Here is a 17,843-nt window from a genome sequence, read left to right as displayed (position 1 = left end):
TCTTTTTATTTGCAGAAGTTAAAATGTCCATGTCCCTTTAAATGCAGATTTCCCCCTTTCGATATGGTGATGTTTCGTTGTGTGTCGGAATATCTGTTTAAATGGAGCCGTGAGCTTTCCCAATGTAGACAGGGCTCCTCGAAACGTGGCAGTGTCCCCCCCCTGCAGCTGCACAGCGAGACGGGAGAGTTTGGTTTTTGTGAATGAGCAGTTGTAGCGCGCGGTGGCTGTTGCTTGGTGACGGTGAGGCGCCCCCGGCCCCGCCCATCCCCCCGTGCAAACGTCACGCGGGGGCGAAGGCGGTTGGGAGGAGAAGTCGCTCGCGCGAGGAAGCGGCGGCCGTTAGGAAAATGGCGCCGTGCGGCCGGGGCAGATGCCAGTCGCTGGTCATCGCCGCCGCTTTCCTGGCGCAGTTGTGCCACGGCCACGCCGCCCGGCTGTACAGCAGCCAGGACTCGGTGACCATTCTGGAGGCGGAAGGGGTTAAGGGCCTACTTGGGAACTCGTCGGCCGCCTGGGTGGTGGAGTTCTACTCGTCGTGGTGCGGCCACTGTGTCAACTATGCGCCCACCTGGAAGGCACTGGCCCGGGACGTGAAAGGTGAGGCAGGTTGGGGTACGGAGGGGAAGGAGCCTGTCCTGTCATAGTGACATTGTACACTGACTTTCCATTGCTTTTACTGGTGCTTGTGCTTTTTACCCTCACTTTTTTTAAAATCCTTGTGCTTTTTACTTTTTTTTAATCCTTGTGCTGTTTATCCTTGCTGTTACTTGTGCAATTGCTTAGGCTAGTGTGTAAATATTAGTGAAGGAGATTATGTACCAACATATATATGTTCCCTCAGTCATTGAAGGGGCAGGACCTGTTGAGTATGGTTGGTAAAGCATGTGGTGTACTAAGCCTAGTTAACATGAATATAGTTTATTTGTCAAAGTATACTTATTATTTCGAGTCATAGAGCCGTACGGCATGGAGACAGACCCTTCGGTCCAACCTGTCCATGCTGACCAGATATCCGAAATTAATCTAGTCCCATTTGCCACTTGGCCTGTATCCCTTTAAACCCTTTCTATTTATATACTCATCCACACGCCTTTTAAATGCTGAAATTGTACTAGCCTCCTCCACTTCTTCTGGCATTCCATACATGCACCACTCTCTGCATGGAAAAGTTGCCCCTGAGGTCCCTTTTATATCTTTCTGCTGTCACCCTAAACTTATGCTCCCACCCCAGGGAAAAGACCTTGTCTACTTATCCTATCCAAGCCCTTCATGATTTTGTAAATCTCTGTAAGGTCACTCCTCAGCCTCTGATGCTCCAGGGAAAATTATTCGTATTTCATTTGAGCGTTGGTGCTTAGGTGTTCAATTCAATGCAAGATTGACTAAAAGTGATCAGAAACTGTGAAAGTTCCAGTTCAAACTATATGAGGTTGTATAACTTACCCATGGGTGCTAAAGTGCAACTAGGAATGAGCAATAAATGCTGGGCCAGCCAACAACATCCACATCCCATAAGTGAATTTAAAATAGGTGGATTTTGATGGTAAATGATGAATTAATTGTCACCATAACTGAGACCAGTCTTATTCGAACTCAAATTAAACTCAATCTGTTGCCAGAGTCAGATGGGATCCAAAACCCATAGCATTAGGCTTGGCTTCTAGATTACAAATCCAGTTTTCTCCAAGGGCTGAGGGAGTGGAAAAGCTGGCAGGTGTGAATGCAGATAGCCTTTGAGAACAGCTTGATTCAGTATCATTAAAGGGACTGCAGTCATTATAAATCTCTGGTTGGAACTGACCACAATTAGATCCACCACTGCACTGCTGCCTCACAGCACCAGGGATCCTAGACTGTTTCCAGCCTTGGGCGACTGTCTGCATGGTTAGGTATATCTGCCATGTTAAAAATTGCCCATAGTGTCCTGGGATGTGCAGGTTAGGCAAGTTAGCCAGTGATGGGGTGGGGTTTGATGGGTCGAGGTGGAGTGCTCTTTGAACAGTCAGTGCAGATTTGATGGGCTGAGTGGCCCTTTCTGCACCAAGGATTCTAATGATTTTTAAAAATTTATTCACAACATGAGGAAGTTACGAGGCCAGCATTTATTGCCCACCGGATAGTTAAGAGTTAATCATATTGCTCAGAGTCGGGAGTCCCGTGTATTCCAGACCAGGTAAGGATAGCAGCTTCCTTCCCTAAAGAGCATGATCTAAAAGATTTGAAAATGTGCTCAAGCAGGATGAAGTAGACTTAAATCATAACTTTAATGCCACTGCTTCCTTTTCTATTTGTTAAACTATTGCTTTCAAAAGCATGGTAAAGTTTACCTGCAAAATACCTGTAATGGTGAAAGGGAATACAGAACAACTTTGATTATCTGAACAAGATGAGCAGGGAATATTTTGTTCGGATAACTGATTGTTCTGTAAATCTTTGCATGTGCTGACCAAACAGCAACATATGATTGAAAAATGATAAGGCTGAGCAATAAAATACTAGTCTAAGGTAAACAAAAGATTCTTGATAGTGGCGTGATTCTTTTATGTTAACTTGACAGCACACACAGCAAACATCGGAAAACTTTGCACTAACAAACTTGTTTAGCCAGATGGCACTCAATGCACAAGCACAACAATTCATAAACAAAATCTGCAGAGATAAAGCAGAGGTAACGTTTCAGATCCAATGAGCTTTCTTCAGAACTGAAGAACTATTAAATCTGCTTTCTCTCCACACATGATGCCTGAACAGCTGCATGTACAGCAACTTCTGATTTCCTGCATCTCTAATTCTTTAGTTATTTGCATAGCAATTCACATGCACTTTAGCACCCATGGGTAAGTTATACAACCTCATATAGTTTGAACTGGAACTTACACAGTTTCTGATCACTTTTAGTCAATCTTGCATTGAATTGAACACCTCAGCACCAATGCTCAAATGAAATACTAATAAATTTCCCATGATCATCAGAGGCTGAGGGGTGACCTTACAGAGATTTATAAAATCATGAAGGGCTTGGATAGGATAAGTAGACAAGGTCTTTTCCCTGAGTGGTGTGCTTCCTCCTTAAACTGCTGGTAGGTCCACAATACTGTTTGGAAGGAATGCCAGGATTTTGGGCGAATGAAACTGATTTGTTTCTAAGCCAGAATGGTAAGTGTCTTGGGATGGGAACATGCAGATGGTGATGTCACTGTTTAGCTGCTGCCCTTTTTCCTTCAAGTTGGAAGTGTTTGTGGATTTGGAAGGGGCTGGCTAAGGAGCCTTAGTGAATCTTTTGATAGCTGCTTTGGTGTTGTTGCAGCTGTCCTCCTCCAGGCAGATGTGAAGTATTCCATTACCTTGCTGACTTGTGCCTTGTAGATGATGGTAAAAACAATGACTGCAGATGCTGGAGACCAGATTCTGGATTAGATTGGTGCTGGAAAAGCACAGCGGTTCAGGCAGCATCCGAGGAGCAGGAAAATCGATGTTTCAGTCAAAAGCCCTCCAAGAGGAATAGAGGCTTATAGATGATGGCTTTGGGGAGTCAGGAGCTCTGTTACTTGCTGAATGTTCCTGCTGTATTCTTCGACTTGTTTATGTAGCCACTTCATTAATATGGCTAGTCCAGTTGAGTTTCTGGTTAGTGGTAACCCTGAGGATGTTGATGGTTGAGATTTAGTGATAGTAATACTGTTGAATGTCTAAGTGGTGGTTATGATGTTTTGGCGATGGTCTTTACCTGGCATTTGTGGGGCATGAATGTTACTTGTCACTTTTCACCCCAAGCTGCATGCTCTAATATCCTGCAGGGAATGAAATCTAACCTTGTTTGGCTTGCAGGTGACTCCAAGTGTTGATTCTTAACTGCCTTCTGAAACATTCCAGCAAGCCTCTTATTATAAAGATGGTTAAAGACAGGCATGAAATGTAGGCTTTTGCCAACAATGTTGATAAACCCATATTTTTAAAGCCTTTCAATTCAGCCCCATGTCAGTCTTTTTGATAGTTGGAAACAGAACCCTGAGGGGGAGAGAAGCAGTTTGGCAAACCAAGGAATGCATGATGATATTCATGGGAAGAAGAAATATTTCAATCATCCTGTTCAGAGATTAATTGGGGCCATAATAAGTAGGGTTATAATCGCCCCCTTATAATGGTATGTCATGGATTGTGTAATTTCTAAAGTGCAGATAGAGGCTATTGGGCTCATCAAATGTGTACTGACATTCCAAAGAGCATCACTCCCACTCTGTCCCCATAATACTCGATTTCCCATGGCTACTCCACCTAGCCTGCAGATCTGTGAACACTACAGGGCAATTTAGCATGGACAGTCCACCTAACCTATACATCTTGGGACAATGAGAGGAAGCTGGAGCACCCGGCAGAAACTTAGGCAGACATGGAGAGAACGTGCAGACAGTCATTTTGATGAAATCGGACCCAGGCCCCTAGTGCTGTGGCGCAATCATTGTGCCTTCCTTCCAACAAAATTTGTTCAAAAGCCTTACTCTTAAGAAAGGAATGCACATATGTGATGTCATTGCTTCATTTTAGTTATTCCTTTTATAGTTCCATCCAGATTGAGAGATTGGAAATTTTCTTTTGTGCCATGGCAGGTAGACTTAGTTGTGTAGCTTCATAACCTAAACAAGAACAACAGCAGAAGGTCAAGTCCTTTTGGCTTCTGGATTTGATTGTGATTTGCTATATGTTAGTAATAACAAGTATTTTATACAGTTTGCAAAATGTCTTGCATGAAATGTTTTGTAGTCCTTGTGCAATTGCAAAAAGGATAAGCAAAACTTGACTTCAGGGTGAACTAAGTTGTGGAACGTGTTTCAAACAGAAAATTCGATGTTTCGGGCAAAAGCCCTTCATCAGGATTTCCTGATGAAGGGCTTTTGCCTGAAACATCGAATTTCCTGTTCCTTGGTTGCTGCCTGACCTGCTGTGCTTTTAACCAGCAACACATTTTCAGCTCTGATCTCCAGCATCTGCAGGCCTCACTTTTTACTAGTCTCAAACAGAAAGTGAACTTGATCTGGACTGACGCACAAAGTCTGTGTCTTGCAGTTAAACCCTATCCATATGTCATTGGGCAAACTTCCATTTTTGAGTTTTGCTGATATGTCCTCTTTGTCCCTGACTATTGGTGGGTGGTTGTGAACTTGCGGTACATAAGGTTGCTACTCGGACAAATTGAAATAAAATATTCTGTGAATTTGCTTGATGATTAATTTGGAAATTCTCAAGCACAGTGGTAGTTCTTTGACAATTGGATATTGGCTGGCCAGAAAGTGATATGCAAATTGTTACTTGGCATCTCTACAGTGTGAAAGCAGGCCATTCAGTCCATCGAGTCCACACTGACCATCTAAAGTGCAGCCCACTCAGACCCACCTAGTGCTGTTTTCATGAAAGTTGCTTCCTGAATTCACTCCTAAATGACCTTGCTTAGATCTGCAAATCATTACTTTCTTGCTCTGGATGTTCCACCAGAAGAAATGGCTTCTATGATGTTGAATCCTGTGAAAACAAACATGAGAACATCTCTTAACCATATGAGAAAACAATCTTAGTTTATGTGACTTGTGTAAATAGGACTGCCATCACTTACTGTTACTGTTGTGTGTAGTGTATGATTTATACATGTTTTAGTATCATTTAGTTTTGGGCTTGGATCTTTGAATTTGAGCAATGTGTTACTGTACATAGACAGTTTAACAATCCAGCGCTGGTGTTCTGGTGATTTAATTTGAAACAGTGAAATTTTGTGGAGAGTAATTGATTTCTGATAACAACATTGGGATGATTTTAGAACTGAACAAAGTCTTTTTTTTAAAAATGTGTGCACTTCATTTTCAGTTTAGAAAGTCAGGGTTGTTTGTTTTTTAACTTTTGGTTTAGGGGAAACAACCATAGCTTGGAAAAAATATTTAAAAATAGGTTTGGCAATTCTGTCATGTTGTGTGCTGAAGTTAACTATAATGCAGTTGCTCTAGAGAAAGGATAATTTGAGAATTGTTAAAAATATGTTGCCTCAGAGTAAGAAGTCCAGGAAAATTTGAAGACCAACAGTGTTGTAAGCCTTGAAGTGGTTACTTGAAGCTGAGAGTATTTCAGCTCAGTTGTACCAAGACTTCACGAAGAAGCTTGTGCTCTCGAGTGGCTATTTAAACACAGTTAAAATAATCCCTATGGATGTGACAGAGAAAAGAATTCTATCTTGCCTATGTACTGTGAATGGATGCTTTTGTCTAAATAGGGTTTTTTTTACCATATGATTTGAAATTTAAATGTAAATATTTTTTATTATATTTTATAATTTCTTGTGTATAATAAACTTCAGTGTTATTGTCAATTGCAAATTTTCAACATGCTGCCTCATTGAACACAGTACACAATTTTGTTAAAGGTCGGGCCAGATTTCAGTCATGGGTCTGAGTTGTCCAATATTAACATCAGCTGAGATCATGACTTTCGAAAGCTTCATAATTTTCTTCTGCCCGTTGCTGTACGGTGTGGGTGGCACAGTGGTTAGTGCTACTGCCTCACAGCGCCAGAGATCTAGATTCAATTTCTGCCTCAGGCAAGTGTCTGTATGGAGTTTGCGCGTTCTCCCAGTGTCTGCGTGGGTTTCCTCCGGGTACTCCGGTTTCCTCCCACGGTCCAAAAATGCGCAGGTTAGGTGAATTGGCCATGCTAAATTGCCCATAGTGTTAGGTGAAGGGATAAATGTAGGGGAATGGGTCTGCGTGGGTTGCGCTTTGGTGGGTTGGTGTGGACTTGTTCGGCCGAAGGGCCTGTTTCCACACTAAGTAATCTACGTCAAAACTGCCAAAAGGGACCAGAGAACTGTTGGTGAGAGAAACTGCTTTGCAATTAGTGACTGATACTATGAAAGAAAGATCAACCTGTTGCTCATTTATAGTAAATTAATATTGTAGTTACAATTCCTTTTCTGTTTCAAGGATAAATTTGTGGGCTGTGTAAAAACCCCTAGGGTTGATCTGGTAGTCTAATTCTGGTTGCTACATCTGTCAATCAAAATTTAAATTTGTTGAAACACCAATGAGAGAGCACCTTCTTTGACTTTTTCTTCTTGCCAAGTTCTGGGACTGCATTACATAGTTTCTTGCTAAGTGTTTTTCCCTGGCAGTGCCATCATCAAGGGGTTTGTGTTTGAAGCATGTTGACTAGAGTATTTGATTATTGGTTACTTGTTTTGAAATAAGATAAATCTGCAAGTAGGGCAGGCAGTTCAGTTTCATCCAAATTAAGAACAGTCTGTATCTAACTTCTGACCTTGGCCATAATTGCAACTTGATCAACCTTAACCACCTCTGCACCCACTGTATCTCGAAGTTGATTTGATTTGTGATAAATGACACTATTTCTGATTCCCTCAAGTCTTAACGCAATCTAACCAATCAAAATTGGCATGGACTGTATCTGATTCCTGATGAAAGGCTTTTGCCCGATATGTCAATTTTCCTGCTCCTGGGATGCTGGCTGATCTGCTTTGCTTTTCCAGTACCATGCTAATGGACTGTTTCATACCACACTGAATGCACTGAAGATGGTCAGTGTAGTACATAACAAAACAGCTGTTTGTTTGATTGGCACTATCAACCACTGGCAGTTCATGGTTGGCATGTGTTCAATTTACAAAATGCACTGTGGCAACTTGCTCTAGATGCTTTAATACAGCCTCTAAATGTCTGACCTAGACTGGACTTGCTGAAGTGTGGTCAGAAACGCTGGTGTGGTCTTGAGCTCCAAGGCAGCTATGGCCACTGTGGAGCTGTCACTGAGTTGCTAACAGCTGTACTGCTGGTCTGATGTGCTCCAATTTATCCGCACCTCTCATCACCCCTGCTCTCCTCACCACCATGTGTAGATCTTACTGAGGGACATATCTTGCAGTGGGATTACAGTGGGAAGAAATCTGGGATGGACTGGCTCAGAAGGCCAATGACAGCAGGTGCATGGATACATGACCTTCAAGTGCTCTCAAAGTCGCATGTCGCCTTGAACTCTGAACCGTCTCAAAGCTGAGACGGAATCCTGGAACTCTATATCCTACAGTACTGTAAATGTTCCAAAATTCTGTGGGTTTCAACAGTTTAAGATGATGGCTGACCACCTTTCTGGGAATGACAAATTTACAAACTATATTGGCTTTGCCTAAAGTGAATATATTTTTAAATTAACTTGGTTACAAACAGAGGGCTTGGAGTTGAAATACTTCATTATTCATTAAATAACATCACTTTAACCCCAATTATGACGGATGAAATATACTTTTATGATATTCAATCTTCATGGAACCCCTAAAACTAATTACAAGTCCCAGTTTGGATGTTTGATCATTTGGATTTCATACCACCACTTTTTGTCTTTTTGTAATCTTCTCTCCCTCCCACCTCCCACCTCTCCAATGAAGATTGTGAAACACATTGACAAACATAAAACTATGCAGTCTCAGTGGCATCCAGAGTCCATTTCCTGACACACTGTTAATGCAAATTTCTCAGTAGAAAGTACCTTTTTATAAGTGTGGTGTGACCAAGAAATGTGTTTGAAGTCACTGTGCCCTGTAAATAAACAACCAGGCTTTGTATCCAAAAACCAATGATCTAATGTCAACTACAACTTCAAAGGAGTGGATTTCATTGTCACGTTCCAACATTCTTTATCGTGGTCTCTTTCGAGTAGCGTTGTAATTGGGTTGAAATTGCCCCTTCTGTCTGGGGCTCTTGCAGATCAAGAATTTTTTTTAATAAACAAAAAGAACTGCAGATGCTGGAGGTCTGGCAGCATGTGTGTACAGAAGGTAGAGGCAATGTTTCTGGTCCAGAGACCCTTCTTCTGAAACATTACTTCTCCTTCCACAGACACTGCCAGACCTGCTAAGAAAATGTTTTATCCTGGAGTTTTGTCTGTAGTCTTTGATTTGCTAGGATTTTCCCATTCCCTAACAAAAAGGCATTTGCACATAAATTGAGTTTGTTTTACATTTCATTACCAGTGTGGACAAATAGTGTGCTTACACCACATACTGTTGGATTCAAAATGAGTTTTGTCTTGTTAATTGTCCTGATAATTGTTAATTGTCCATTAAATATTAACAGCTATTCTGTTAAAATCACTAAAAGGAAGTAGAACATTGGATGCTGGAGATCTGAAGCAAAAATGAAATTGCTGGAGAAACTCAACAAGTCTGGCTATCTGTGGAAAGAAAGCAGCACTAACATTTTGGGTCAAGTGACCCTTCAGAACAATCTCTTTCTGAAGAAAGATGCACTGGACTTGAAATGTTCTCTGAACAGATGCTGTTACCAATTGGACATCAGTTTGATAACTGAGTATATGTTGTGTGAGCATGTGAGAAAGTTACTGGCATTTGAATGTTCAAAAACCCTGTCAATGTCAAATGAAAACAAAAAAATTGAACATGCCTAAAAGTGTCCCATGCAGATACGTTTCTGATGTTCTGCCTAAAACATTGCTTGTACCCATTACCTTTTTAGGAACTAAAACTGTTTTCCTCAAACTGCTTTGAATTCAACATTTTTTAATTCACCTGTGGGGCATATGCTCTACTGGCGGACTAGCATTTATTGCCAGTCCCTAGTTGCCTTGCAGAAGATGGTGGTGAGCTGCTTTCTTGAATGCTGCAGTCCATGTGCTGTAGGTAGACCCACAATACCTTTAGGGTTGGAATTCCATGTTATTGATCTAGTGACAGTGAGATTACTAGATATTTCCAAGTCAGGATGACTAGGAGCTTGCAGGTGGTACTGTTCCCGTGTATCTACTGCTCTTGTACTTGGAGGTGAAAGTAGGTTTAGAAAGTGCTGGCTCAAGATCGTTGGTGAATTTCAGTGCATATAAAAGATGGTGCACACTGCTGCTAACAAGGGTCAGTGGTGGAGGGAATGGATGCTTATACATGTAGTGCCAATTAAGTGGGTGCCTTGTCCTGAATGGTGTCCAGTGTTACTAGCCTCTGACCTACTGTTGTAGCCACTGCATTTGTATGGTGAGTCCAGTTGAGTTTCTGGTCAATGGTAACCCTCCAGGATGTTGATATTGGGGTAATTAGTGATGAGAAAGCCATTGAATGACAAGTACAGTTATACTTTCTGTATAATTGAAATGATTATTTTGAGTTGGAGTTTAGAGTGAGAGGTGATCTTCTAGAAATATCATGTTTGAGGATTTGACAGGATGGATTCTGAAAAGATGTTTCCATTTGTGAGAAATTAAAACTAGGCAATACAATTTAAAAATGAAACATCTTCTGTTTGACAGATGAGCATGTTTTTCATGGGTTTATTAGTCTGTGAAATTCTCTGCCCAGAAAATGACAAGCATTGGGTCATTAAATTTATTCAAACCTGAGTTGGATACACCTTTTTGATAGACAAGGAATTTCAGACTAAGGGGACCAGTCAGGCAAGTGGAGTTGACACCACAGCCAGAGTAACCATATTTTAGAATGGAATAGGATAGAATCCCTATAATGTGGAAGCAGGCTGTTTGGCCCAACAAGTCCACACCTAGTCTCCAAAGAGTAACCCGCCCAGACCAATTCCCCAACCCTGTTATCTTATATTTACCCCTGAACAATGCACATAACCTACACATACCTAAAAACCATGGCAATTTACCATGGCCAATCCACCTAACCTGTACATTCCTCGACTATGGGAGGAAACCGGAGTATGTGCAGAATGTGCAAACTCCACACAGACAGTTACCCGAGGCTAGAGTTATTAAATGACGCAGCAGACTCTAAAGGACTAAATCGTCTATCCTGCTCCTAAGTTGTGTTCATAGATTTGGTAAAAGTGCATATCTTAAAAATATGAAAAGCAAATATTGAGTAGTGTAAATTGCTCTGGTTTTTGAGATAAAATTTATCAAGGTATGTAAGGCGAGATGGGAGTATGGCGTAGAGGTAGAAGATCAGCCATGAACATGTTAAGTGGCGATGCATCCAATAGGCAAATGTCCCATTGCTATTTCCTGTATCAATTAAATGCTTTCCTATAAGGTTTACTCACAGATTAATGGCACACCATTGGCTACTCCCATCTCTGGACTAATAGCAGAAGCAGTCATGCTGAGACTTGAAAACAGAGTCGTTCCCCTGATCCAACCGAAACAATTGATACTTGGGTGACACATTTGTCGCCGTCAAACACACCTCCTTATCAACAGTATACTCACTGGAATCAAGTTTACCATGGAGGAAGAGAACAACCACCTTCCATTCGTAGATGTCCTGGTGGAACAGATGACCATATGGGAAACCCACCCACACGGACCAGATCCTCAATTGCAACAGCACCCACCTCAACATTCACAAATGGAGCTGTGTCAAGACACGAGTCAGAAGAACCATGACACACTGCAATCCATCAGATCTGTGCAAAGAAGAAGAGGATCTCTCGCACAGTCTTTGTTAACAGCAGTTGGCTCATCAGCTTTGTTCACTGATGCCTGTCCAACAGACAACGCCAAGAAGACACTATCTTCCAGTACACTGGCCACCCTACCTTATGTGAAGAACATATCAGAATTAACTCAGGCAGTTACAACCACCTAGGTATTATGATGGTACATCAGCCTACAGCCACACTATGCCAGCTACTTAGCAGAGCTAGCTTAGTAGCTTCCATTCTTGCAACATATACCAAATTGGTCCTATATAAAATCCCTTGCAAGAACTGCAGCAAGCATTAAGTTGGACAAACAGGTCGAAAACTAGCCATATGATTTCAAGAACACCAACTGGCAACTAAACGACATGATCCACTTTCCTTCATCTCCATACATGTGAACCAAGAAGGCCATCAATTTGACCATTCCAGGATAGGCCAACCAGAGATGCACAAGAAAGTTCTTTGGAATCCTGGTTTTCAACCAAAAACACCATCCGTAAACACACACCCAGTGTACAAACTGTTGCAGAGAAGACATGGCAGTGACACTCGCCTGAACAGATCAGACCCCATACAAACCAAGTGGGACGGAACAACAATGCTTCACAGAAGTCACACTGATGATGTTACCCGGTATGGTAATGAAACGTTTGCATGATCACCCAACAGCTCAGCGAGTTAACCAACTACCTCGTGCTTTCCTATAAATTGATATGAAAAATATATACAAAAGTATTGCATATTATTACGTTGTTAATTATTTGTCTGAAATTTAATGTAAATCTAGCCATTACTCACTTGGGGAATGAAACCTTTTTAATGCCATCTTGACCATTGTAGTTTAATTACAATATATCTTCAGAAAATTCTAGGAATTTACTACTTTACCTGCATATTCTGTGTCACTTTTGTTTGCTCCCTTATCTAATCTTCCCCACCTATGCCTAAAACTGCTTTGTCTGTGGCTAAGAGTGCTAGAATTTAAAAATCTTGCTGCCCATCGAAATGGGGATTTATTATGGCCACAGCTCACATTGTTGGGTGATGCCCTATTTCTATTAGCATAACAGTTCCCCCTATTCATTACGCTTGTGGGAACAAGCAGGTGGAAGCAGGCGAGTGCTGGGAAGCCAGTTGCCCTGAACCCAAGCTTTTCATTCCACTGTATTAATGCAGAAACTGTTGCCTTTGTGTTCACTCTGAATTGATGTCCATCTGCTGCTGAAGACTTGTAATTGGGGCTGGTGCCTGTTTTGAGTTACTGGACTGCAATGCAAAGGGCAAATATGTTTGCCTCTTTTGAATGCTTCAAATTGATGAAAGCTTTAACAAGAACCTGCCTCATTTTGTGCAGTATTAAGGTTCCACTCTTCAATCTCAAACTTGTACATTTTTCTGGCAGCATGCGTCTATATTGGCATAGGGTCATTAGCATGCATGTCTTTATGGAGTCAGGTTTTAAGATGTGAAATGACATCTGGAAGAATCTTAGATTCATTTTACATGTGGATTTATTTTTCTCCTATCTACTTAATCTCTGTTTCCAAATTAGGTCAAATTGTATAGATTCGTTGAAGATTTATTGAGCGAGTGGATTAGTGACCTTGAGGTAAAAATAACCACAGCAATCGGAAAAAGCTGATTCCAAAACAAACATGAGGTAAATGTGCTGCCTGAATGTTATCAGCTTTTTGGCTGATAAACACACAGCCCGTACTATGGACATAAGAGCAATTCAGAAGTTGATAACCTTGAAGTTGGCAGAATGTGCTTCGCCCAAGGGCACTCATCGAATAAGTTTTTCAGAACAAGACTGCATTGTATCACTGGGCAGTGTAGAATAAGCTGAATTTTTTTTTGGCAGTGTGATCTACAATTGCAGCGGAAATTTCCAGGCTGCTTTGTCTCCCATTTCTTTGGAAGACAATAAAAGTAACAGTTGTGAAATGCATGTGTCTTGCTTTTCTGTTTTTTTTCAATTTCATGGTCTGTGTTCTTCTTCTATGATATATCTGTTCTCATAGAGGGCATTGATTTCAATCTGACCTTATTCCAATAACATGCATTAGGAAAGATGTCAGTTGGCGTCAACAGGTGGTAATTCCCATGTTATCATTGCAGACTAGATCTTCTGTGCAGATATTGCAAGGAGGCTATAACTTTTTTTCTGAAGTTTGGAGATTTATTGTTAAGCTTTTGTAATTGTAGTCTTGGCACCTTAACAGATATTGGGCATCTTGGTCTAGCAGACCCAATGGCAAAAGTATTCTCACTACCTACTGTAGTGAGAAAAATATAAACTAGCTGACCCCTTTGCGTGAAATAGTAAGATCCATTTAATTGTGGGTCTCATGGGTAGTTAGCTGATTCACTGTCTTTATTTGAATAGTTTTTATTTTCTATATTATTCATTTTGCCACTACCCAAGAGCAACAGGCTAGTCTTGTGAAACTGCTGCTGCTTTAAGTATTGTAGTGTAGAAGAACCTTCTCTTAATTGTGTATGATTGCTGTCAGTCTTCTCCTGCAACTGTTGATGACTGGGGGATATATGCACTAATTAGTTATATTCGATCTGCTCTTTACTGGAAAAGTTTCCCCAAGGGGCAACTCTGTGGTGATTAAGGTTTATTGCTGCTTGTTTTTACCAATTGCTTTTTCAAGCTAGAATCAGAGAAACTTGGGACCTGAGCAACTTCAAGAATAAGTTGTTTTCAATGCCAGCTGCCAAACCTCACAGACGCAGACAGCACCTTCTCACACGGCCTTTAAATCTGAAGGTAAATTAATCAATTTAGTTACAGCTGGACACAAGATGAGTAGAATACTGGACTCGTTGTACTAAGTAGATCAAAGAGAATAACTTAAAGCGCACAACATAAATAATGGGGCCTGTGGGAAAAGCAAGTTTGGGGTGAACCACAAAAAATATCAGTAAAAGTTGAAACAAGAATAGTAGTTAGCCTAACACAAACAATAGGACAGTCTAAGTATTTAAATAATTTATTTTAATTAAATAATACAGTACAGTTAACACTGCAACACTAAAATCACCTGACTACGGCACTGTACCTTTTCATGAAGTTCATCAGAGAGCGCGCAAGCCAATTGAGCACGTGATGTTGTCGTGGAAGTCCAGTCCTCAGGTTTGTCACCCGGTTTGAAATAAAGTTCCTTCTAAATATGGATACAATTCCCAGTTTCAAGGTGTGCATTCCTGTTTTAACTGAACACAGTTTGTATTTTGCAGACAGAGGATGCTGGGGCTGGATTTTTCTGTTTCAGCTAGTGCCGGGGATGGAATCATGTAACCATGAACAGCAAAAAAAACTCCACAATTTACAAATCTCATTACAACCAAATCGCGTTTAATAAATGCGCGTTATCGGGAGTTACCTGTAAGAGCAGGTCACTATTTGAGAACATTGAGCCAGCTTCGTCATTCAATGAGATCTTGGCTGATTTACTAATTCTTAATTTAACTTTTTTACCTTTTGCCCCATAACCCCTGATTCCTTTGATTAATAATCTGTCTCAACATTGAGTACACTTTATGACAGTCTCAACAGCTCTCTGTGGTAAAGCATTCCACTGATTCATTATCTTCTGAGAGAAGAAATTCTTCCTCATCTGTGTCTTAAATGTGCAATCCCTTATTGTGAGGGGAGTCCTCTGGTCCTAGATGTTTCTCAACTGTGAAATAACCTTTTGCATCTACCCTTAATTTCCCCAAAATACTCTGTGTATCAATAGGGTTCCGTCTCATTCTAATATGTTCCAATGGGTACAGGCCCAATCTACTCAACCTCTCAGAAGACAGTGCTTCCATACCAGATGTCAGCCTCATGAGTTTTGTCTGGACTGCCACCTGTGACTATATATCTTTACTTGAGTAAGGAGGCTAGAACTGTTGATAGTATTCTAGCTGTGGTCTGTCCAGTGTCTTGTGCAGTTTTGATAAAACCTCCCTACTATAATATTCCATTCCCTTTGAGACAAAGACTAACATTCCATTTGTCTTCCCTGTTACCCACTGAACTCAGCTTTTTGTGTTTCATGGTTGGAGTGTCTCAAATTCCTCTCCTGTAGTTTTCTGCAGTCTTTGAGTTTAAACAATCAACTCCCCTCTGATTCCTGCCAAACTGTATGACCTCTCACTTCCCATGTTACATTCCATCTGCCAAGTTTTTGCCCACTTGCTTAATCTGTCTCTGTCTTTTGTATCATCCTCAGCACTTGCCTTTCCATCTATCTTCGTCATCCACAAACTTGGCGAGAGTCCATTTATTTTTCTCATCCAAGTCATTAATATGTATTGTTTAAAAACTGTGGCTCAGTATTAAACCCTGACCACTAGTCATAGTTGCCATTCTGAAAATGTCCTCCCCCTTATTCCAACTGTCTTCTATGAATTAATCCCGTATCCATGCTGACATACCATGGGCTATGATCTTAAGTAACCTCATGTGTGTACCTTATCAAATAAATTTTGAAAATTCAAATGTACTCTATCGCTGTTCAATTTATCCTGCTTGTTACTTCTTCAGAATTAGCAAGTCTCTGGTTTAAGTCCCCTTCATGAAGCCAAACCAATTCAAATTGATCATACTACATGCTTGTAAATGCGCTCTGCTATTACATCCTTTTTTAAAAAAGACTTATGTTTTCTCCCAGTAACAGGTGTTAAGCTAACTGGCCTATAGTATCCATTTTTTAAAATGAAGTATTACATTGGCAGTTGTCCAATCTGGGACTCTTCCAGAATCTCATGATTCTTCAAAGATGACGGTGTCATATTTTTGTTGCTTTCATTACAGGATCTTGATCAGTTCACCTAAATTAAACTACGATCAGCTTTCAAGCCTATTACACTTGGAACCTGAAGTAGTATAAACATAACTCTGTATCTGAAACTATTAAGATCAGTTGCATCTTCTGATTTTATTTCTCTCAACTTCAACGAGACGCATGGGTGTTTGACTGGGTTTCCTGAGTCCAATTTGCTTCCACCCCAAAGGTACAAAGCTAGTCACATTTTTCACCTTTTCTGGTGATATTATTCTCAATTCTTGGCTGCACTGTGATGTTGCCAGATGTTATAAACATCCGGGTGAAACTTTTTTTTTAGTACATATTTCACGTGAGAGCTTTGATACAGGGAAAAAAAGATTAACAATTTAAGCTTGGAGTTTTAAGCATGGTTAGATGAAAAGCATAATAAAACTAAAATTTCAAAGGAAAAGGTAGCTTGTTTCTGTTGAGAGAATCAAATTCAGACATTAATTGTTACTGATAGAATTTTTAAAAGTAAGGATATCATCAAGTATAATCATAACGTTACCTTCAAACCCACAGTCAGAGAGACAGTTGGTTCAAAACAAATCTGAAATGAGTCTAACAATACAAAATTACACAGGTTCCTGTGCATTGAAATAGTTTCATAGAAAATGTTAATTTGCTAAGTAAGTGGACCACTCTAATCATTCACCTATATTTGTTGAAGAATGTCAAATGTCTGCGGTATTATCTTTGAATTGTCATTTTAAACTTGAGTTGGGCAGTAATTACATTTGTCCACCTTGTTTATTCAAGTTACAGCATCTAACAAAGAGTCTTTAAACCAAGCACTACTTTGGCTGTTTTACTTAGAGAAATTTAAAAAGTACGTGCTCATGTAGAAGCAAGAATATGTTGGATACAGTTTTTGGTGTGCATCTAATTTGTGTTCTGGATCAGTGGTGCTGGAAGAGCACAGCAGTTCAGGCTGCTCGTTGGATGCTTCCTGAAATGCTGTGCTCTTCCAACACCACTGATCCGGAATCTGGTTTCCAGCATCTGCAGTCATTGTTTTTACCCTATCTAATTTGTGTTGGCTATTTCATAACCTGTAGAGTTAACAATGTTGTGCTTGTGAGCTGGTTTTGTCCCTGTTTTTCAAAATGTATATACTGCTTTAGGTTTTACTGAAAAGTAACTTAGAACTTCATATTCCTCCATCAATACCATATATTTGGAATGTGGTCTCTTCACACGTCTTCCATGATCTTGGGGTGTCCCAAAGGATTTTACAGCCAATGAAGAAGGCATTTTGAAATGTTATAATGTCGGCTTAATTGGCGCTTTTTTGTGTAACTGTATTAAAAACAGTTACATGCGAGTTAGCTTAAGTAGGGTAGTATCAGTAGTTGTGTAACGTTCTGCTCACTGCTCTGCTCCAAATAGCTACTCTAATAATAATAATCTTCTGGGAAGATAGCTGATTGAAGTTGTGCACTGTAATATTAGTTACGTAATCCCATTGGATCTGATTTTATTCCCCCAAAGCTGTCATTGCACTCTATACCTTGAAACTTTTGTGTCTTTTTTTTTGCCTTGTCCTTGAGCCATGATTTTTTTT

At 40.5% G+C, this 17,843-nt stretch overlaps 1 protein-coding gene across 2 annotated transcripts in view; it reads left to right on the top strand.

Annotated features, from left to right (window-relative positions):
* Positions 1-300: 300 nt before the first annotated feature.
* lhx3 (LIM homeobox 3) overlaps positions 301-17,843 on the top strand; it is a 159,985-nt gene continuing 142,442 nt past the window's right edge. For both annotated transcript variants that reach the window (XM_060841545.1, XM_060841546.1), the window contains exon 1: positions 301-600. In XM_060841545.1, coding sequence (XP_060697528.1) covers positions 351-600 — 250 coding nt within the window. In that variant the 5' untranslated portion in view covers positions 301-350. The remainder of the gene's footprint in view (positions 601-17,843) is intronic.

This window comes from Hemiscyllium ocellatum, chromosome 21 (genome assembly GCF_020745735.1).
Source record: "Hemiscyllium ocellatum isolate sHemOce1 chromosome 21, sHemOce1.pat.X.cur, whole genome shotgun sequence".
Taxonomy (NCBI): Eukaryota; Metazoa; Chordata; class Chondrichthyes; order Orectolobiformes; family Hemiscylliidae; genus Hemiscyllium; species Hemiscyllium ocellatum.
Note: the sequence above shows the minus strand (reverse complement) of the source record. Positions and strands in the feature narration are given on the sequence as shown.